This window comes from Microcaecilia unicolor, chromosome 13 (genome assembly GCF_901765095.1).
Source record: "Microcaecilia unicolor chromosome 13, aMicUni1.1, whole genome shotgun sequence".
Lineage (NCBI taxonomy): Eukaryota > Metazoa > Chordata > Amphibia > Gymnophiona > Siphonopidae > Microcaecilia > Microcaecilia unicolor.
Genome location: NC_044043.1, coordinates 78237520 through 78260019, shown reverse-complemented (window position 1 = coordinate 78260019; position 22500 = coordinate 78237520). Strand labels below are relative to the sequence as shown.

General features: G+C 42.0%; 1 protein-coding gene across 2 annotated transcripts in view; it reads left to right on the top strand.

The window, feature by feature from the left end:
• Positions 1-22500, top strand: part of WRAP73 (WD repeat containing, antisense to TP73) — a 56808-nt gene that overhangs the window by 20592 nt on the left and 13716 nt on the right. Inside the window, exons 4-10 of one of the 2 annotated variants that reach the window (XM_030185987.1) lie at positions 8575-8647; positions 10424-10530; positions 12143-12229; positions 14825-14959; positions 15045-15122; positions 19747-19852; positions 20611-20736. In XM_030185987.1, the coding sequence (XP_030041847.1) occupies positions 8575-8647; positions 10424-10530; positions 12143-12229; positions 14825-14959; positions 15045-15122; positions 19747-19852; positions 20611-20736 (712 nt within the window). The remainder of the gene's footprint in view (positions 1-8574; positions 8648-10423; positions 10531-12142; positions 12230-14824; positions 14960-15044; positions 15123-19746; positions 19853-20610; positions 20737-22500) is intronic. The other variant, XM_030185988.1, reaches the window with a different exon arrangement.

The following is a 22500-nucleotide window of genomic DNA, read 5'->3' as shown; positions in this document are numbered from 1 at the left end:
TCCCCGTCCTCATACCTGCCCTGGCGAAAGCAGTTTGCATACCTTTGACTGCAAGAGAGCATTGGCCTTTTACGGGGAGCGGACAAAGCCCTTCAGACATTCTGCCCAGTTGTTTGTTTCTTTCAATCCCAACAGGAGGGAAGTCGCCATCGGAAAATGCACAATCTCCGATTGGCTTGCAGATTGCATTTCCTTCACTTATGCCCAAGCTGGGCTGTCTTTAGAGGGCCATGTCACGGCTCATAATGTTAGAGCCATGGCTGCGTCAGTGGCTCACTTAAAGTCAGCCTCCACTGAGGAGATTTGCAAGTTTGCAACGTGGTCATCAGTCCACAAATTCACATCTCACTACTGCCTTCAGCAGGATACCCGACATGATAGTTGGTTTGGGCAGGCAGTGCTGCAGAATCTGTTTAGGGTTTAGAATCCAACTCCAACCCCCTAGACCCATTTTTGTTCTGTTCCAGGCTGCACTCTCAGCTAGTTGTTTATGGTTTCAGGTCAATCTATGTTATGTCCTCGCCGTTGCGAGGCCCAATTGACCAATGTTCATTGTTTTGAGTGAGCCTGGTTGCTAGAAATACCCCACATGTTGAGAACAAGCAGCCTGCTTGTCCTCGGAAAAAGCGAAGATACTTACCTGTAGCAGGTATTCTCTGAGGACAGCAGGCTGATTGTTCTCACAAACCTGCCCTCCTCCCCTTTGGAGTTGTTCTTGTAGTTTGTTGCTTCTATGCTTTTTGATTAAACTGAGGAAGCACGCTCACGCGATGGGTGGGAAGTTGTCCGTGCATGCGCGGTGCGTGCGATTTGCGCGCTAAACGACTCTAGCAAAATTTTGTTTTTATTTTGCTGGCAAAATGCCGGTTCCTGGGCCGACGCGGACATCGACCCACATGTGAGAACAATCAGCCTGCTGCCCTCGGAGAATACCTGCTACAGGTAAGTATCTTTGCTTTAGCCCAGGCTGCTGAACTTATTAGTTTGACACATTCATTCAACACTAACTCATTAATACATGCTGTTTATATTTCTTTGGTGGACATTGTTTCTACCATATGATCTTGTGCAAACTGTAGGAATCCTGTATATCTTAATTGTCTCTTGATTATCTGGGATGGAAAAGTAAACAGGCTGGAGCTGGCAGAATGTCCAAGTGAAAAACCACCAATGTGAAAAGCCACATTTTTTTTCTTAAGTCCTTTTATTAAGCTGCATAAAAAAAAATTTTTTTTTTAATTGTATTTTTTTGTTACCATTAGCACAGCCATTTTTCAAAATTACTGCCATCTATTTTGTAGGTGGTATGGTTCCTTCCTGCATTATCTGTGTGCTAACCAGTTAGTGCAGGAATGCCCACTCTCCGTCCCTGACACGCTCCCTAAAAAAAAAAAAAAAAATTTTTTTGTGTGTGGTTAGTACACGCATATTGCAGAGTTGCTGCAGGACACCTGAGTGCATCCCACAATATCCTATTTTTTTGCTGCATTAAGCATACATTAGTATCTAATGCAGCTTAGTAAAAGGGCCCCTAAGGGTTTATTTTTTGGTTTGTTTTTAAAGGGTTTTTTTGTTTTTAAAATGGGTCTCTAGTGAATTTGACCTTTTACGTAGGCGTGGCAAAATTCATCCTGAAATTACATATTCCTTTTTATCCTGCTAGACAAGATTATACTGGTTATTCCACACTACTAGCAGATGGAGGCAAAGAAGCTGAACTTTCCAGTGACATAACTGATATATATATATATATTTTTTTTTTTTTTTTTTGGTTTTTTTTTTTTGTTTTGTTTTGTTACATTTGTACCCCGCACTTTCCCACTCATGGCAGGCTCAATGCGGCTTACATGGGGCAATGGAGGGTTAAGTGACTTGCCCAGAGTCACAAGGAGCTGCCTGTGCCTGAAGTGGGAATCGAACTCAGTTCCTCAGGACCAAAGTCCACCACCCTAACCACTAGGCCACTCCTCTCCTCTGGTGCAGCCTGGAACTGTCTTGGTTCTCTGCCTCCAGCAGGTGGTGCAGTTTGGAATGGGGCCCAGCAGGATTGTTCAAGAGATCTGATTTTCAGGGTGCAGTCTGCGGCCTGTGGGTGAAGTCTGGTTGGCCAGAATCGGACCCTGATTGAGCTTGAGGGGTCTTCGCTTTGCTGTCATGACTGGGCAGGGCTGGGAATCTGGCTTTGTCTGCCCCTTGGTTCCTTGGCTGTTTGGAATGTGGCCAAAAAATTTTTTTTATAGAAAAACAAATGGAAATACTTCAGAAAAAATATCAGAATACACAGTGAAAAAGCTTGTCAAGAAATTGATCTTTATTTCTTGTCTTTTCAGGCTACACATACTCATAAATTTACACTAGTTCAGATTTCTAGGAGAGTGTGCTGTCCAGTGATGCCCACTTGTGTGCTTTATTCAATCCTACTTGTCAACAGGAACAAAATACCACCCTAGACAGAACTATTAGTACAAGTACGAGCAGGGATAAAGTGTCTTCATGGTCTTTTTCCTTAACAGTCTTCACTCATCACAGAAATTAGAGATTTCTAGTGTCCTTGTTTTCCCTTCAGGCATCCCGAGATTCTCTAGTTCACTCTGTGTATTGGACATTGGTGAATTGGTTGTATGTATAAAGGATCCCTAGTCTTCCATGATATTGTGTCTGTGGGGAAGGGCTGCAAAATCTGATCCTTCATATAAAATGCTGTGATCACCTGCAGCTTTGCTGCAAGAGGCTGAAGGCACTGGTGGCTGTTCGTGTCCTGCTCCTCACTCCTTGTGCAGCACAGCACTTCATGCCGTGTTCTCCCACTCTGCTTCCAGATCCTCAATGCTAAACAGATCCCAAGTAGAGAAGACATGAGATGCAGCACATAACAGTCAGCTCTGTGGTTGCCAGTGGATGCTGAGCACCCCAATATTGAGCAACCTCTTTCACTGTGTCCACGGAGGGGTAATTTGCATTGTGTTTGCACTCCCAATCATTTTGAAATTCAGCACCTATGGTACAATGGTGTTGATGGCTGTCTCCTGCTGCAACCAGAGGCTGGTGTGAGAGGGTGAGTGAGGGATATGGAGGAAAAGGAGAGCAAGTAAGGGGATTGAAGGGGGTGTGGCATGTGAATAAATCTGGCCCTGATTCACTTCCCTTTCTTTCTTTCTTCCACTGTACCTCTATCACGAGATCCCTTCTCCATTTTCCCCAAAAGAGGTCCGAGAAGAGTAACTGTGCCAGAAAGCTACTTTGACTTTAAGTTAAAAGCATTGTATACAAATTTATGAAAATGTGCTCTATAATTGCCAGAGAGAATTGTGAAAAATCTATTGCAGTAAACAGGAGTTTTGCCTCTAGATATTAAATACAATCCATTGTAATTATAAATGGCTATGTGACTTGCAAAGTAGTTTCTTTAGGAATGCGGACTAGATAACTTGATAGCCAAATGCTGACAGACACAGCTATGTAAAGAGGCTGTGTGACCCAGTCAAGTCTGGGACACAACTTGACAAGTCACTTGAGATGCAAGGTTTTTTAAAAGTGTGTTTTGTGTGATGAAAACTGTGAGTCTCACACCTGCCGTTGGCCATCAAATCTTTGGCCCATGTCTCATAGTCCGGCAAAAGAGACTGTATTTATCACATTGCCATCTAAATGTGGGTTTGTACTTTTAAAGAAATACTTTGGTTTTGATATATGCTTTTCCTCCACAAAACAGTAGATGGTGGCATTTGTTAGGATTTGATTTGGATCATTTTGATCAGTTTAGTGTAGTGTTCATTTAGTAGGGAGAGAAAATGTTAGATAAAGGAACATATGCTTCCCAGGTGAAAAACGCAACAGGTTTGAAATTCTGGCCTCCAGAAAGCCAAGTTCAGTAAGGAAGCCACAAGGAGTAACGCTGCCAGTCTTCCTGTCATGCATATGTGTCCTGTTTATAAAATTGAAACCAGCGTAAACGTATGCTTGTTGACATGATGGGTATACTTTGCCAGTAGACATATAGGGCTAGATTATAAATATATATATATATAGCGCCTGAAAATTCGGCATGGAAAAAAAATACACCTAGACGCATTCACTAAAGTACACCTAAATTTATAGAATAAGCTTAAATTTCCACACGGTATGAAGAATATGTTGAGTACCAATCAACGCAACTAAATTTAGTCGCAGTCAATTACACCAACTAAAACCTGGTATAAATCCCGACCCATAAATTATGTGCGGAGAAGGTGTATTCTATAACAACGCTCCTACATTTTAGAAATGCCCATGACCCGCCCATTCCATGCCCGCTTTTCAAGTATGTGACTTAGAATTGAGGTGTACCAGGTTACAGAATACGTTTAGACAGTAGTGCATTTAAATTCCAATTTTGTCAATTAGTGCTGATAATTGCTTAACATCCAATTATCAGCACTGATTAGCTTGTTAACTGATGAAGTTATGTGCATTGTTTTATGGATTATGCTTTGATTTCCACGCAGAAATCTCAAAACGATATATAGAATCCCAGGGATAGAGGAGCAGGTGTAAATGTCCATGCCTGCAGCGTAAGCACTATTTCTGCCACTTATATTTTATAAAAACACCCCTTGTTTACTGTGCCACACTAGCAGCTGCTGTGCACTAATGTGTTAGCCTTGCTGCGTGGTTTATTAAACAGGGGGGTTAGGCAGCTATGTGGCTTTATAAAATGTTTAGTATAAAAGCTGGTCATGACATCTGAAAATAGAGGAAGAAGAAAAGATAAGTACTAATGATATTACTGGTCTGAAATTTGAAACTCTTTGGATCAATGAAGATTATAAATTCGGCCTATAGCTATGAAAGTTATCTAAGGGCTGTGAATGCTGCTATTCTGACAGAACCAACAATAATATGTTATATATTTAAGGAGTAAATTTAAATATTTGGGAGCAAGTATCTAATAGTGATTGATACTCATCACTTCCTCAATTTTGAAGTTCTTTGTATATGCATATTTGCCTTTATCAAGTAGGCGTGAATATTTACACTTGCATCCAAGCAGACATAAATGTCCAGGCTCTTACATATTTTTATGAAACTACCCTAGCAAACTGGCAAAAACTGTGGCTAAACTGAAGTCGTGGGTATTTACATCTGCTCAAGAGCAGGTATAAATGCATGTATTTTATGCATGCATAAATTTTGATTCTACATTTGGGGTAATATAAGGGGCATTTTATTTATAGAATTTTATATTCTGCCTTCCTAGCCAAACCATTTAAAGTGGTTTACAAAGGGGAATAAAACAGGGTTTTACATGAAGAATTTTCAAAATTCAGTCATTTTTAATACATTTGGGTCCCTGTTTACTAAGGTGCACTAGTGTTTTTAGCACGTGCTAACCATACAGACGCCCATAGGAATATTATAGACATCTACACGGTTAGCGCCCATTAAAAATTATGCTAACGTGCCTCTAGTGCAGCCTAGTAAACAGGGCCCTTGGTTTCCAGCTTGCACTGGTGGCATGAATTCTATCCGGGCAGGGAGAAATGGCCTCACTTGCATTCAGTCTCAGAAATGGCGCTGACATGAGCCATGCTGGGATTTTCTGAGTCTGCAGTGGAGCCAGTAAGGAGACCTGGGCAGTAACCCAATCCAAATATTGTAGCAGAAAGATGTACAGCAAAACGTGGCATTTAAAGCGTGCAACTGTTAAACCTCTGAGTGAGTGTGTGGAATGTATGTGATGCTAGACATGATCAGGTGGGCGGAAGCCAAATGGAGCACTTTAACACTAGAACTCACTGGAACTGTGAATGCCAAATAAAACCTGCACTTGCACAGTATACTTTGAAGGCATTGTATGGGCCCTGATGTATATACTGGTATCTAAATGGATAGATTCTCTTAACCATTATGAATTCTGAACACATCTGTATTTCTATGATTGAGTGTCCATAGAGGAAAATGGCAACAGAAAGCCGTTCATGCCTCATTAACTTGTCTCTCCAGAAAACCTAGAGTTCTGGTTTGACTTTAAGGAATGGATTTGCAACTGGTTTGAAGCTGGTTTCAGATGACTGTCAGTGTTTCCCCCAGAAATGTTTGCCAGTCAGGATTAATGGGTGGGGGGCAGGGGAGTACCTCACAGTATTATAAAACTTTCTGTTAAAGTTAGCTGAGTGATCGGTAAAATTAGCTAGGTGGAACACCCATTCTAAAGGTCATGGGGAGAAGAATGTGATGAATACGATACAAAAGTTGTACTGCAAATCTTGGGGCCTGCTTTTCTCAGTTAAAATATTCAAACTCAGAAACCGTGCATTCTATGCCAGAGGTCTTATTTGCATAGAGCAGAGGAAGTTAGCATGCAAACATATTTCATCCCTAATCATTAGAGATGCCTTGAAAACAGAACTGGTTTGTGTCCCTTGTTGCTCAGCATTTTCACTGCGTCAGAAACCCTCATGACTACAGCTACGGAATTTGCTGTGTAATTCATAAGGTAAGATCAAAGAATGATAGTATAAAATTCAGTCAGGTCATAGAATACAGTTTCACAAAATCTGCTTGCTGCTCCTTCCTCTGGAGATCATGATATTTTACAGCTCCAGAACAGAAGGAAGAGTGACTGTAACTCCAGTAAATCATCCAAGTAAAAGGGAAAAAGAGAACATACCCATTACAGCAACTAACAATCGGGCGTAGCTACGGGTGGGCCCAGGCCCATCCAATGTCGGCTCAGGCCCGCCCACCCAAGCACGGTTGAAAAGCGCACAGCCTTCTCTACTTGTCATTACGTATCTGTAGAGTACCGCGGCGCCCGCTGCCTCAGCTGATCTACAGCCCACCTACCTTTCGGGCTTGAGGCAGAGGCATGCACGGCACGCAGTCGCAGACGGCACTGAATTGAAATGCAGGTCGCAGCTCTAGTGGTGACCCCTGTGCGTGACCGTGATGTCCTCTTCTGCGCTGAGGCCGCTGCGTGGCGTCCGTGCTTCTGATGTCATGTTCCATCCTACACGGTATGCTGCGGTGCGCTCAGCCTCGTTCTTACTCCGCTCTGTCCGTCTGATAGTAGTGTGATACAAACACAGTACAACAACCGAACCAGGGAGAGAGGAGAGTTGCTGGGCATGGATGGAGGGGAGGGCAGGGGAGAGAGGAGAGTTGCTGGATATGGATGGAGGGGAAGGCAGAAGAGAGAGGAGAGTTGCTGGACATGGATGCAGGGGAGAGAGGAGAGTTGCTTTTCCTGCCATCCACTTTCCCCTTTCATTTATGAGCTTTGGTAGCGAGGCATAGAGTAGCAGAAAAAAAGCAAGAATGATGAGGGCCATCCCAGGGGTCTTCAGCAGCCTCCATTGGCCCTCGGGCCTTGCATTGAAGAATGCTGTCCTAGGATATTTCAGGACATAAGTTAAAGCAAGAGCTGTAGGCTGTAGTTGATGAAACTTTATCCTAACCTCCTGTGTCCTAAGAGATGCAGCTGAACGTTCTCTAAATAAGGATTTTAAGACTAAATCTCTGAGAAATTCCTAAAGATCACAACCACCATATCCATACAGTATGAGGCTCCAGTGGGGTAGAGTTGGTGAAAACAACCCAAGAGAAAGCATAGTGACCTTCCTAGTGAAGAAGTAGGGGGGGGGGGGGGAACAGAAAAATAAATGGAAACTCCACATTTATAGTGTGACAGATTAGCATGTTTCCCCTTCCTCCATTCACTAACCCATGCTTCCTTGTTTCTCCAGACCAGTTCAGTTGCATGGGTATATGCTCTCTTCCCAGCAGATGGAGACTGGGAACCACTAACTTGTGACTTCATCCTAAAAGTGTTCTGTGCAGCTCTCTCCCATCCTGTATTTCTCAGTTTCCAGCACACCCATGCTTGTGTACGGGCAGATGGACAAGTCCTTAATGGGCACACTTTCTCTAGTGAAACACACTTTGAAAAACCCCAAAATGCCCTAATGTTTACGGCACTGCACTAGGAATAGAGTTTGAATGAACTTTTTTGTATGTTTGTTTGTACTTGACAGAGTATAAATAAATGAAATGGTCATTTTGTTTCCCCCCCCCCCCAATATTCAAAAGTATTTAACTAGCCAGGATTGGCACCTGGCCGGTTAAATGTCCCATAACTAGCTATCCTTCAATTTCAGCAGGAGATAGCCGGCCATGACCTGCTGAACATTTGCTCTTGGTGGCTAATGGCTAGCCGATATCGTGTGATATAACCGGCTATCCATCGATTTTCAGCACAAGTTTGGCTGCCATATTTGGCCACATGTATACCAGGCCTTTCTTTGGCTGGTTCAAACTTAACTGGCCAGTGCTGTATATCGGCCTGGCCTGTTAAGTTTGAACCGACGAAAAATAACCTGGATGTTCATTGCTGGTCACCGGAAACGGCTCAGCACCAGCTGCGGGAGTTAGCCGAGCTAACTCTGGCGGCTTGAATATCGGGGCCTCTCATTCCTAAAAGTTTGTTTCATAGGCAAAAAAGAAACCAAACCAGTAGGGCCAGCCTACTGATTCGCCACAAGAGAAAGGGTATCTGATGTGGTAATTTTTTTTTTTTCTTTTCTCTTTCTTCTCCAGCTGCGCATAACTGTCTGGTCCTTGTGCACAAAATCTGTGTCTTACATCAAATATCCCAAGGCCTGTCAACAGGGTCAGTAACTGAAACCTATTATAAGATTATTCTGTTCTTCATTTAGCAGCAGGAGTTAGCATTCTAAGCTGAACTATTTATTCAGTAAGTTAATTCATATATACCAAACTGCACGACCACAAAAGATGTATGGGTAGCACTAGAGCATATGTGAGGCAATGCAATGCCAAACAAGGAATGGGGAAGGAGCTGTTCTGCAGCATCCTGGGCTTCTGAGGCCATGGTTTTCATTTTAAATGAGTATCTTTTTGATACTGTTTACCTCATTTATTGTATTATGTTTATTCTTAGTTATTTTATTATTATTTTTTTTTTGTTACATTTGTACCCCGCGTTTTCCCACTCATGGCAGGCTCAATGCGGCAGGCAATGGAGGGTTAAGTGACTTGCCCAGAGTCACAAGGAGCTGCCTGTGCCGGGAATCGAACCAAAGTCCACCACCCTAACCACTAGGCCACTCCTCCACTGTTGCTACTATTTGAGATTCTACATGGAATGTTTCTATTCCACTAGCAACATTCCATGTAGAAGTCGGCCCTTGCAGATCACCAATGTGGCCGCGCAGGCTTCTGCTTCTGTGAGTCTGACGTCCTGCACGTACGTGCAGGACATCAGACTCACAGAAACAGAAGCCTGCGCAGCCTTCTACATGGAATGTTGCTAGTGGAATAGCAACATTCTATGTAGAATCTCCAATAGTAGCAACATTCCATGTAGAATCTGAAATAGGGAAAGGGAACTGGGACTTGATATGCTGCCTTTCTGTGGGGTTTACATAGTATATACAGGTACTTATTTGTACCTGGGGCAATGGAGGGTTAAGTGACTTGCCCAGAGTCACAAGGAGCTGCCTGTGCCGGGAATCGAACTCAGTTCCTCAGTTCCCCAGGACCAAAGTCCACCACCCTAACCACTAGGCCACTCCTCCACTGTTGCTACTATTTGAGATTCTACATGGAATGTTGCTACTAGCAACATTCCATGTAGAAGTCGGCCCTTGAAGATCACCAATGTGGCCGTGCAGGACGTCCTGCACATAGCAACATTCCATGTAGAATCTCCAATAGTATCTATTTTGTTACATTTGTACCCTGCACTTTCCCACTCATGGCAGGCTCAATGCGGCTTCCATGGGGCAGTGGAGGGTTAAGTGACTTGCCCAGAGTCACAAGGAGCTGCCTGTGCCGGGAATCGAACTCAGTTCCTCAGTTCCCCAGGACCAAAGTCCACCACCCTAACCACTAGGCCACTCCTCCACTCTATTGTTATGCTGTTAAAATTATAAGTTTTATGTTAAACTGTACCTACTGTACACCGCCTTGGGTGAATCTCTTCATAAAGACGGTTAATAAATCCCAATAAATAAAAATAAATATTTGAATTACTTTGGATTTGAGACCTTTTTTCTCTCAAAGCAAAGATCCAACTTCTTTTACAATGTATGCTCCAGAATCGTGGGATGGCATGTTTTCAAGTGCTTGCACGGCGTGAAGGTTTTCAGTACGCTTTTTCTATCTTTTAAATACTGGGTGCAACATGAATTTCTCTCTTACTTTTGTTGGCTTTACATGCAAATATAAATCTTGATATCATAAGAACAGTTTTTTTTTTCTTTTGTATATTCATTTTTTTAAAGTCAGATCCCCACTGTCAGCCCTGCTCCCCTTTGGGTGGTGGTGGGGGGGGGGGGGGGGGAGTGGAGAGTACAAGTCTTAGTTTCTAATCTGGCTCCTTGCCTGTTATACTGAGAGTTTGTGTTAACTCCACTTTTGCCAGCAGGTGTAGCCTTCACTAAAGATGGTCGTCACATGGCCTTGGCAGAGAGACGTGACTGTCAGGACTACATTAGTATCTTTGTCTGCAGTAACTGGCAGCTATTAAGGGTAAGAAATCTCTCTCCTCTGAGATATGTAGTACATATCTGTTGAATATACACCCACACACCCAGAAATGCATGTAGGATTAACAGTTATAGAATCGACCTTGGTACTTTCCAGGATGACATCAAGATGTCTACAAACAGCATGCCATTTTATCCTCCCCAGTAGCCATATCTGCATTTGTGAAGGTCAAGTATGTGTCTCTCTTGAGCCACCGGAAAGCAGCCGTAGTCCTGAACCTCAATGCTGTACGTGCCAGTTAGTGGTCCTCCTGCCTTCTGCATTCTTAAATGTAAAATTACAAATGGTAAATTAAGAAAAAATATATACCCAAGGATAAAGAGAGAAAACAAAGATGCTGTGCTGTTTATTAGAGTTAAGAACTATATAATGACTAGTAAAAGAGGCCCGTTTCCAACAGAAAGGAAACAGGCAATAGCAAGGTTCCAGGGCCCCCTCACCCCCCTCCTCCCTCTCGTCTCAGAGCCCCCCTCTCCTCCGATGTCCGCGTCCCCCCTCCTCCCATTTCCGCCGGCCAGCGCCTCCCCAGGACCCTCCCTGTATCCGGCCCCCCCTGTCCTCCGATGTCCGCGCCCCCCTCTCCTCCCAGTTCCTCCAGCCTCCCCAGGACCCCCCTCCCCACATCTTTCTCATCTCAGGACCCCCCTCCCTCGTCCCTCTCTCGTCTCGGGACCCCCTCCCTCCTCAGGACCCCCCCCTCTTGTCTTGGGACCCCCTCCCTCAAACTATTGCGGAGCCGAGAAAAGTTTGGGGTCTTTTTCCGGTTGAGAGAAGGATCTGATGTTGAGATCTTCCCCGCCCCCGTTCTAGGAGAGCTCCTGTGTACCCCATAAGCACTTGCACTTGGAGGAGCTGAGAAACGAAGTCCTGTGCCAAGTGCAACAAAAGTTTTTTGCAGTAAGCTCTGAGCTCTCTTACCGGGCCAGGGAACTGGCAGTCAGCGGCAGCGCGGACACATCTTCGGGCTCCCCCGCCCCGCTCCGATCCCATGTGCCGGGGGAGGGGCGAGCTCCAGTCCCCTCCTCTGCCTTTCACCAAGCCCGCATGACCAGCTCTGCCACGCAATCTGAGGCTCCAGCTCAGCACTCACACAAAGACAAAATCTCTCTGCAGTGGGGGTTAGCGCACAAACAGCAGTAACAGCGACAACAGCTCCTCGGTGGTGGCGGCAGCAGCAGGAAAGGGGGAAGATGAATCAACGTGGGAGCGCGGTGGGAAGTTACTTTTTCGGACCTCCCCTGCTCACTTTATCTCTTGTCTGTGTAGCCTATCCCCCCCCCCCCCCCCCCGAGTCAGTTACCTTTTCTTTTGAAGTCGGGATCCCCCCCCCCCCCCCCCCCCCCGTTGATTTTCTGTATAATAATTTGCACCTCCAATGTTCTGAAGCTGACTGCCAGGGACGGTGACGTCATCGGAAGGCCTCAGACATTACGAACCGGGCTTCAACTTCCTGGCAGTGAGCTTCAGAACGTTGGGAGGTGCAAATTATTATATAGGATTAACAATTAGAATTAAGAACTATATAATAACTATATTTTACTGATAATGTACCACTAAATGTAAAATCTAATTTAGTTTTTCTCCCATTTTAAAGCATTTTGGCACAGAAACTCAGGACTTGGCTGGCATTGATTGGTCTCCTAATGGCTGTGTCTTGGCTGTATGGGACACCCCTCTACAGGTATGAAAATCTGCAACAAATTGTATTTGTCGGAGTATATTTTAATACAAAAAAAAGTTGTAAATAGTTCATTGCTCTTTATGTGTTAAAACCTGAATGCAGATCTTTTACATGAAAAATGTCTCAAAACATATGGTAGACCACAAACTCAATCTAGGTCCAAACTATATAATTGGTTACATATATTATACTAATTACTCTCTAGAAACCGTTTAACATTTTAAAAAATTCTTTATTAATAAATCAATATAATTTTCCTAAAATAAATCCGTTCCCTTAACCCATAGTTACACCCAATTAATCCATACACACTCACATTCAACAACACATTTAAAATTACACACAATTCTCCAAAATACTATTACAGTACACCATTAAATAACATATATCTGGCAATATTTTGCATCAATAAGAGCACTGGACTGACAAGTGACTAAAAACTATGATCACATATTGATGCAAAATATTGCCAGATATATGTTATTTAATGGTGTACTGTAATAGTATTTTGGAGAATTGTGTGTAATTTTAAATGTGTTGTTGAATGTGAGCGTGTATGGATTAATTGGGTGTAACTATGGGTTAAGGGAACGGATTTATTTTAGGAAAATTATATTGATTTATTAATAAAGAATTTTTTAAAATGTTAAACGGTTTCTAGAGAGTAATTAATTAAAACATATGGTAGGAGGCATGGCATGGCACTAGAATGGGTTAAGGGTAAAGGTGGATGGAGGAAGGAGAAACAGGCTGAAATTATAGAGTTTGAGGAAGAGAGAATGTGAATAGGGCAGGGATGAGAGTAGGCAGGAGGGTAGGATGGGGTTTTAAGAATATGTACTTGTAATTTGTTTCAGATTTATACTTAATGAAACTTGTCAGGTGGTAACAAATATATAAACATGGAAGCAAACAGATTATTATTAGCATTTGTATAGCGCTACCAGACGCACGCAGCGCTGAACACCTGACACAGAGAGAGACAGTCCCTGCTCAATAGACAATCTAAAATACAGACAGACAAGACAATTAAGGGTGAGGGAAGTACTGGGTGAGAAAGGAACAAGGGGAGGGCAATTGAGTAGTGGCTAGGAGCCAAAAGCAGTGGTGAAAAGGTGGGTTTTCAGCATAGATTTGAAAACAGGTAGAGAAGGAGCTAGACGTACATGCTCAGGAAGTCTATTCCTGGCATAAGGTGCCGCGAGGGAAAAGGAACGAAGTCTGGAGTTAGCAGTGGAGGAGAAGGGGGACGACAAGAGAGATTTGTCCAGTGAGCGGAGTTCACGGGGAGGAATGTAGGGAGAGATGAGAGTGAAGAGGTAATGGGGTGGGGGGGGGGGGGGACTGCAGAATGGATGCATTTAAAGGTCAGTAAGAGAAGTTTGAACTGTATGCGGAAGCAGACAGGGAGCCAGTGAAGTGACTGAGGAGTGGGCTAGTGTGGGTATAACAATTTTGGCGGAAACTAAGTCATGCTGCAGAATTTTGGACAGGCTGGAGAGGAGAGAGATGGCTGAGTGGAAGACCAGTGAGAAGCAAATTGCAATAATCCAAGCGAGAGGTGACAAGGGTTTGGATAAGGGTTCTGGTAGCGTATTCAGAAAGGAAGGGGCGAATTTTGAGACACTTTTATTGGACTGAGGAGTAGCCTAATGGTTAGTGCAGTGAGCTGAGAACCTGGGGAACTGGGTTCACCACTGCAGCTCTTTGTGACCTTGGGCAAGTCGCTTAACCTTCCATTGTCCCAGGTACAGAAAACACTGTGAGCCCAGTAGGGACAGAGAGAACACCTGCATAGGATATGCAAACTGGTTGTACAGCAGAAAGGCGGTATATCAAGTCCATGACCCTTAATATGTTTGTGACTTGCTTTCGGCACTGATCTGGTCAAGAAAGGATAATTCAAGTCCAATAAAAAGCACATTAAGTGGATCATGTGAATGTGTTATTTGATACAACAGCAGACGTCCAATGACAGGTAATAGGAGCCCCTTAGCCCCCTGATTTCAGGAGTGACCACCTACATATTAGTCATTAAGGGTAGTAGGGCTAGGACCCTGGGGCACAATCAGTAATGAAAAAGATCAAAGCTTCCCTTCAACTGTCTTAGAGTTTCCTTTCTGTAAGAAGGGTGTACTTGTGGGCAGCAAACCCCAAAAGAGGAAGACCCCCCTAGACAGCAATTTGCTTCTATTTTTGAAACCTACATAGAAATAATCATCACAATTGTGGTTATCCTTTCAACAATGGAAGGGTTTGTGGGTTCTTCTATTTTGTGTCTGTGGAGAAAATGCTTAGAATTATATATCTGGCCTGTGTTATTTAGTAATGGGAAAACCAGTTGTACGGTAAAGCAGTTTGTAACAGCTGAACAGATAAGCATGGGAGCATCAGCGCTTCGTACATCTAGTAGCGCTATAGAAATAAGTAGTACTAGTAGTATATACTGAGATTGTAAGCTCTTTGAGCAGGAACTGTCTCTCTATGTCAAGTGTTCAGCGCTGCGTGCGGCTGGTAGCGCTATATAAATGTTAGTAGTACTAGTAGTATATCTGCCTGAGTGTGTGCCTTGAACTCGGATCCTGTATGTTTCAGTTTAAGGTTTTGTTGTACTCCTTGGATGGACGGTTACTATCAACATACAGCGCTTACGAGTGGTCTCTGGGCATTAAGTCTGTTGCCTGGAGTCCCAGCGGTCAGTTTTTAGCCATCGGCAGCTACGATGAAAAGGTAAAAAATAGTTTGAATGTGTGAAAATTGTCACAAAATGGATTATTGCATAAAATAGCCCTGTAAGTGTTCATTTCCTCTTCAGGTAAGGATTCTGAACCATGTGACCTGGAAACCAATTACAGAGCTGGAACATTCGGCAACAATCAATGATCCCAAGATAGTAAGTACAATGATGATAAAAACAAGTTGCACTCAGTTTAGCACTGGTAGAACTTGGAAGTGCCGTTTTGAATCATTAAAACAAACCAGAAGTGGGATAATCCCGTTCTTTGACTGTAGATGACTTCCCTATGGATTTGCAAATGCTGTTTGGAATGCAAAATAAATTAAGTTTTGTGATAAGAGGAAAATGAAGCTTTGGCAGCTCTTGAATGAAATCCTTTTAAAAGGCATTTATTATAGTGGTAATAGAAATAAAACAAGACCTAGAAAAGAAAATATTATGATACTTTTTTTATTGGACTAACATAATGCATTTCTTGATTAGCTGTCAAACGTAATCCTCTTTTAGATTAGAAATGCGCAAATGTTGACAAATATCAGAATATATAAGTGGAACTCAAAAGCATTGCAATGACAGTCTCACAGGAAGAGGGAGGGATGGGTTAGGTGAGAAAGATGGAGAACTGGCTGGGTGATAAGAGGGTGTGAAAGCAGTATAATTTTATGATACAAAATAGGGGAACCAGAAAAACCCACATGCAGACAAAAAGTGAAATGGTGACTTGTTTTCTTCTGTACTCTGCTAAATACAAAAATAGAAAAGTTGCACATTTTCTAAAGCGGACACATTTCAATCCTTAAAATGTATTAAATAAAAATTTCTTATTTTCTACCTGGTTGCCTGAGCATTTCATTTTACAAATTGGGCAGCACTCAGTATCTCTTCCAATTTCCACATATCAGTCTTTTTCCACCCAGGAATGCTAAAAAATCATCCCGCACATTCCTCAATCTTCACTTCCCCAACTGTAAAGGTCTAAAATGCAAATTAACGCATGCGTCAACCTTTTCCTACTTGAGCAAACAATTCTGGAATGAGCTGCCACACAGCTTGAAAACGATCTACGAATTAACTAACTTCCGCAAACTACTGAAGACTCATCTCTTTAACAAGGCATACCACAAAGATCAACAAATGTGAATCCCTACACATATATCCAGAATTGTCTTACAACATTTGCTTCTTACTCTACTATCATGTTTCATCACTATCATAGTACCCAAGATCCTTATGTTATACTAAATGTATATTCTCCTATACATTTCCATCATTCATGATGTATTGTAAGCCACATTGAGCCTGCAAAGAGGTGGGAAAATGTGGAATACAAATGCAATAAATAAAACCTTTTCCACGTTGGCCTTTTCCATTTCTTCTTTATCCACTTGTCTTCTTCCCTTCCACCTCTACATCTGTCTGGCACTGATCTTTGTTTCTTCCCCCCCCCCCCCCCATTCTCTTCTTTGCCTTTATATCCACCCCTTTCTGATTTTACCCCTCATTCTCCATTTCTCTCACCCTGTAGCACTTAGCCTTCTTTTCACCCCTCCTCTCCCAGCTTTTCCTATCTCCCTCTCATCCACTCTGCAGGCCTCCCATTGCCCCCTCTGTCTCGCTTCATCCCATGTCCTCTTTCACCTACTCACTAGACCTCCGTTTCCATCCTCTATACTCACTCTCACACACCCAGCTCTATCCGTCTCTCCTTCCTTCCAAGCTATTTTTTCTATCTCCTATTGCCGCTTTCACCAACGTTTTAATCTCATACTCATCTCATTCAGCCCCTTCAAAGACTCACCTCCTTCCTCTCTCATACCCCTCCACAGTACTCCCTTACGTTTTCAATGTCTCATCCTCACTCCTGTCCTCCAGGTCATTTACACTGTCTCAGCCTTTCCCTATACTTCATCCCCTTTCTCTTGCCCCCGTTTCACACACACTTATATTCCTAACCCATTTAACATACCCCCATTCATACCTTCCCCCTCGAAATTTCCCTAACATGTATCACTGTCCCCCTCCAAATTCCTACTCAGTCTCGCCCATCCATAATTTCCTGTTCTGTCCCTAACACTCATTCAACCACCAAGTCCCAGTTCTTTGATTTTTTTTTTTCTTCTGCTTTGTTCCCCTTTTTCCCTCTTAGTCCCATCCAGCTTCTGCTCTGTTCCCTTCCCTTCCTTGCCCGTCACATCGTTTCCCTCCCCCCTCCTAGTCACCTCCAGCTTCTGCTATGCTCCCCACTACCACCACCAATCACAACCGTCTACTGCTCTGTTCTTTTTCCTACCCCTCGAGTCCTATCCAGTTTTTGCCTTGTTCTACTCCCCTTCCTAGTCACCCCCAGCTTATGTTCTGTTCCCTCCATCCCCCCCATAGCAGTCACATCCAGCTACTTCTCTCTTCCCCTCATTATCCTACTCCTATCCAGTTTTAGTGTTGTTCCCCTCCCCCTCCTAGTCACATCCATGATTCAGCTTCTGCTGTGTTCCTTCCCTCTAGCCCCAGACCTGTCAAACAAGTGCGGGAGGATTCTCCTGCACTTTACCGTATGATCAGAGAGAATAGCATGCATAAATTTGCATACTATTATCTCTGATCATGGGGCAGTAAAGCCCCACATTCCAGCTATTTTGAGAGCGCTGTTTGGAACATTGCAGGGCTTTCGATCATCTGTCCATATGTTCCTTCATAAGGAAGTGTTGATTTCCGTCTTAACCAGTGAACTGTCTTACCAACGTTTTTTTTTCCAGGCCTCATGCCCACAGAGATGAAAACACACTGCACACATTGGACTTCAAGAGACTCTTGGCTTTCTATTTGGAGTGGACTAAAGCCCTTTGAAAGTCCACCCATTTTGTTTATTTTGACTCAAATAGGGTAGGGGCTGCTGTCAACAAACGCACATTGTCTGTTTGGCTAGCAGACTGCATTTCCTTTGCTTATGCCCAGGCAGTCTTGATTTTCAGGGTCACTTTGTTGGCTTCAATATTCTACTTGAGGTCAGCCTTCATGGAGGAGATTTGCAGAACTGACATGGACATCTGTTCATACATTTACAGCCCACTATTGTTTAGAAAGGGTTCCCTATGCAACAGTAGGTTTGGCCAGTCACTTCTCCAGAATCACTTTGGTGATTATCCCCACTAGACCCATTTTGTTTTGTGCTCCAGGCTGCCTTCCAAAAAAAGAAAAATACAAAAAATGGCTAGTTTCCACCAAAAATATGTTTGTGTCTGGCAGTTAGAGCACTTTTTTTTTTTTTTACACCATTTTTCTCTTTTTTGTTGAAGGCAGCCTGAAACTAGGAAGTCCCATACTGTCAGCATTTGCTATCCTGCTTCTCCTTGGAGAAAAACAAATTACTTACCTGTAGCAGATGTTCTCTTTGTACAGCAGAATACAAGTCCTCACTTAACTGCCCACCTTCCTAAGGACTTGTATTGTACTCAAGCTGAATAAGTAAATTGAGGTGGTCCTGCGTAAGCAGCAGGCAGGAATTAGCACGCATGTAACATAGTAACATAGTGGATGACAGCAGAAAAAGACCTGCACGGTCCATCTAGTCTGCCCACGATAAACTCATATGTGTATACCTTACCTTGATTTGTACCTGTCTTTTTCAGGGCACAGACAGTATAAGTCTGTCCAGCAGTATTTCCCGCCTCCCAACCACCAGTCCCGCCTCCCATCACCGGCTCTGGCACAGACCCCGTATAAGTCTGCCCTCCCCTATCCTAGCCTCTCAACCACCAACCCCTCTTCCCCCCGCCACCCAATTTCAGCTAAGCTTCTGTGGACCCATTCCTTCTGCACAGGATTCCTTTATGCCTATCCCACACATGTTTGAATTCCGTTACCGTTTTCATGTCCACCACCTCCCGCGGGAGGGCATTCCAAGCGTGTGCGATGAATTGATGCAAAACTTCAAGCTGGTGAGGCTTTCCCACATAGGCTCCACTGGTGACATCACCCATGCTGTGTTGACTTGTATCCTGCTATCCACAGAGAACACCTGCTTACAGGTAAGTAACTTGGGTTTGAATAAAATCCCTCCCTTGTTTCTGTTGGAGAGGAGGAGGTAATTAGTAAATACGGCCTTAACTTCTGTGTTCAAAAAAAATGGTGCACACATGGTCAGTTTTACATAAAATATGCTAAAAATAATGCTTGTATGGTGATGGCGTTAATTAGGCTAACAAATGTTTGGAGGTCTCTAAGCCTCCGAAAAGACAGTCAAATGCAAACTGTTTACTTCTTTGAAAGGCTAAGCTGCATCTGGTGAAAATTTATTTAGAATTTAAGGGGGGCAGACTCAAGAAAAATGTCAGGAACTATTTTTTCACGGATAGAGTGGTGGATACTTGGAATGCCCTCCCAAGGAAGATGGTGGAGATGAAAACGGTAACGGCATTCAAAAAAGCGTGGGATAAACATAAAGGAATCCTGTTCAGAAGAATTGGATCCTCAGAAGCTGGCAGCACCGGTGGTTGGGAGGCAGGGCTATTGCTGGGCAGACTTCTACGGTCTGTGCCCTGAAAATGGCAGATACAAATCAAGGTCAGGTATACATATAAAGTAGCACAAATGAGTTGATCTTGTTGGGCAGACTGGATAGACCATACAGGTCTTTTTCTGCCGTCACTTACTATGTTAACCTGAAGAACCTTTCCAGTAAGGTTTCCTGTACAGAGCTTTAGAATTTGGAATATTACTCATATGGCTTAGCAGGTCCTATGGATATACCTTTACTTCACATACCTGCATTTTTTTCCTTGAGGTTGTATATAAGGAAATGGAAACGTGTAGAGCTTTTAGAGACGAGGATGCCAGCCCTCCTACAGTACCAAATGCCACCAGCAGTTTATTCAGCACTCACAGCAAATGTAAGGATGCATTTGTTTAATATTACCTACTAACAGATTCAGATCTTGCAGATTAGTATGTATTTCTATGGAAATGGATAAATCAGCTGATCTTGTAAACCTTCACGGTGAGAAGCATGTGCCAAGTGGATTGAATCATTCCCCAAATCTTTATTTTAGACGGAGGGAGAATTGTTACAGTGCAAACATATGCTCTTATTAACCCAAGGAATGGAACACAGTACCAAAAATTCCCCATGGATGTGATGGCCATGTGACCACTTATTGTTTGATAGCTAGTAGCCAAAGCAATTTTTATTATCAGTGATGTCTGTCAAACTGATGATCCACTTACTAGCCCATTGACATGCTTTTATATGTGAACGTGGCGGTTTATAATTAAAATATGATAAAATCAGGAAATGAAACTGCATTAGGAAAGAGAAATAGCAGGATAAGAGGGCGTATACTGCTAGAGAAAAAAAAAAAGAGTAGGTACTGAACCAGCAGGGACTCGGTATCACTCAAAGATTCATCAAATGTGTACTGAAATAAGTAAGTCTTCAGAGAGGTTTTAAATTTTGGGAAATAAAGATTCAGCCCAGACATTAAGAGGTAACGGGCTGAACAGAAGAAAGCAGATTTACCTGTGGATTAGAATTTAGTTCTAGAAACGGGTGGGATAGTGGTGCTGTATACAGTGCAGATTTTTCTGGAACACCAGTTTTCAGCCAGTGTCATTTTCCCCTTTTTGTATGTTTTTAATTCTGTCTCTCCAGATGAGATTTCTCCATCACCATTCTCATTGCGAATTGTCAAGCCAGACCCTGACCGGGCCAATCCAAAAATAGGTGTTGGAGCATTAGCTTTCAGTCCTGATAATCGTTACCTGGCAACTAAAAATGGTCAGTACCGAGTTTGTTAAGCTAAAATAATGTGCTAAAGATTTTTTTTCTGCTCCTGTCTGATCTTAATTTCTTCTGAGATTACAGCCCATTCTCTAGTGCCATCTAGTGGCGTGCCGAGTAACTGCAAAACACTGGAAACATCCTTGATGAAACAAAAAGTGATATATATATATATATATATATATATATATATATATAATTTTTTTTTAATTGCCACTCAGAAGTCAGTATCTGTCTAGGGGCAAAATGTCTCTGAAAATTTAATGAAACAGAAGTGGACCAGGGGTTGCAAGGAAATAATTCTCCCCCCCACCCCAAAAAAAAAAAAATAGTCCAGTGCATTTCAGTGCAACACAGTTAAGCTGCTGCAGCATAGAAACCTGCATACAGCAAAACAGAGATTTCATGTTATTTTGGGTGCCACAGATTTGATTTGAAGGAAGCACACCTAGATATGTTGCCTATATATATTATATTACATCTTATGAACTCCAGAGGGTTGCTCTGTTTAGGAGTGGTGTTCTTTAATGTCATAAGAGAGAAGCAAGTGGAAACACAGTTTCAAGAGATCAAGCCAGGATCAGGGTTGAGATGCTCCAAAAAAAACTTTATTGAGGACCCAACACGGTCCGTGTTTCGGTTTTTTTAAAAAACCTTCATCAGGGGTCTAAAAGATAACAATCAATCATATATATTGTTAAATAAAAACAAATTAAATCAAATACATTACAACAAATATAGAAATGTAAAAATACACCACATATAACAAACATAATATATAAATAAAAAGAATTTTAAAAAATTTTTCTATTATGAATCAAATTCATTGATCGAAAGTGTCGACTGAATCCATATATATATTGTTACTATCAAATGGATGTCATAGGGAACAAATGGTAAATCAATTATAAGTAATTAATTTATGAGACAATTAGTAAATTGATTATATGTAATTAAACCAACATTATAAAACCGTTTCCAAAAATATTATGTATTAAAATAATTTGATTAAGTATAAATATGACCCATAATATAGTGTATAAATTATGTATGATATATAACAGAACTGGTGTCTATGGATGGAAGAACAAAAAATATATATAAATGTCATGAATTTAACAGAAGGCATTAATGTCATGTATTAAAGAAAAGGCAATGATATGCTGAATAAGAAAAGGCAATGATATGCTAAATGAGAGATGAATAACAGGTAAATAACAAAAAGTTTACAGCAGATATTATCTTAATGAGAAAAAGCAATGATATGCTGAATGAAAAATAAATAACAGGTAAGTAACAGAAGATTTACAGCAGATATTTTCTTAATGCATATATATTAAATGAAAAGGAAAGAAAAAATCAATTGAACATACCAATCAGTAGTAGCACAGGAGATATACTGACAGACAAAGGAGCTTGTGAAAATGTGGTCTCTATAAAAAAATTTTAATAATTAAAAATCATAATCAATATTATAATAATATGTTGTATTGAAACGTTTAACGACCAAAATTTTGTTATGCTTAAAAGATATATAACTAACTCATGATAGCAAAAAAAATTTTTTATCATATTAAGTGAAAATATATATAAATTCACCATCTATGCTTTATTGCAACAATTTCATGAATGGATCAATACATGTGATTTAAATTTGAAATTTAAAATGCAATTTGATAAAGACTGTATTTCTTTTCTAGACATTGAGGTTAAAAAGGACAGACATTGGCTTACCACCTCATTATACAGAAAACCCACAGA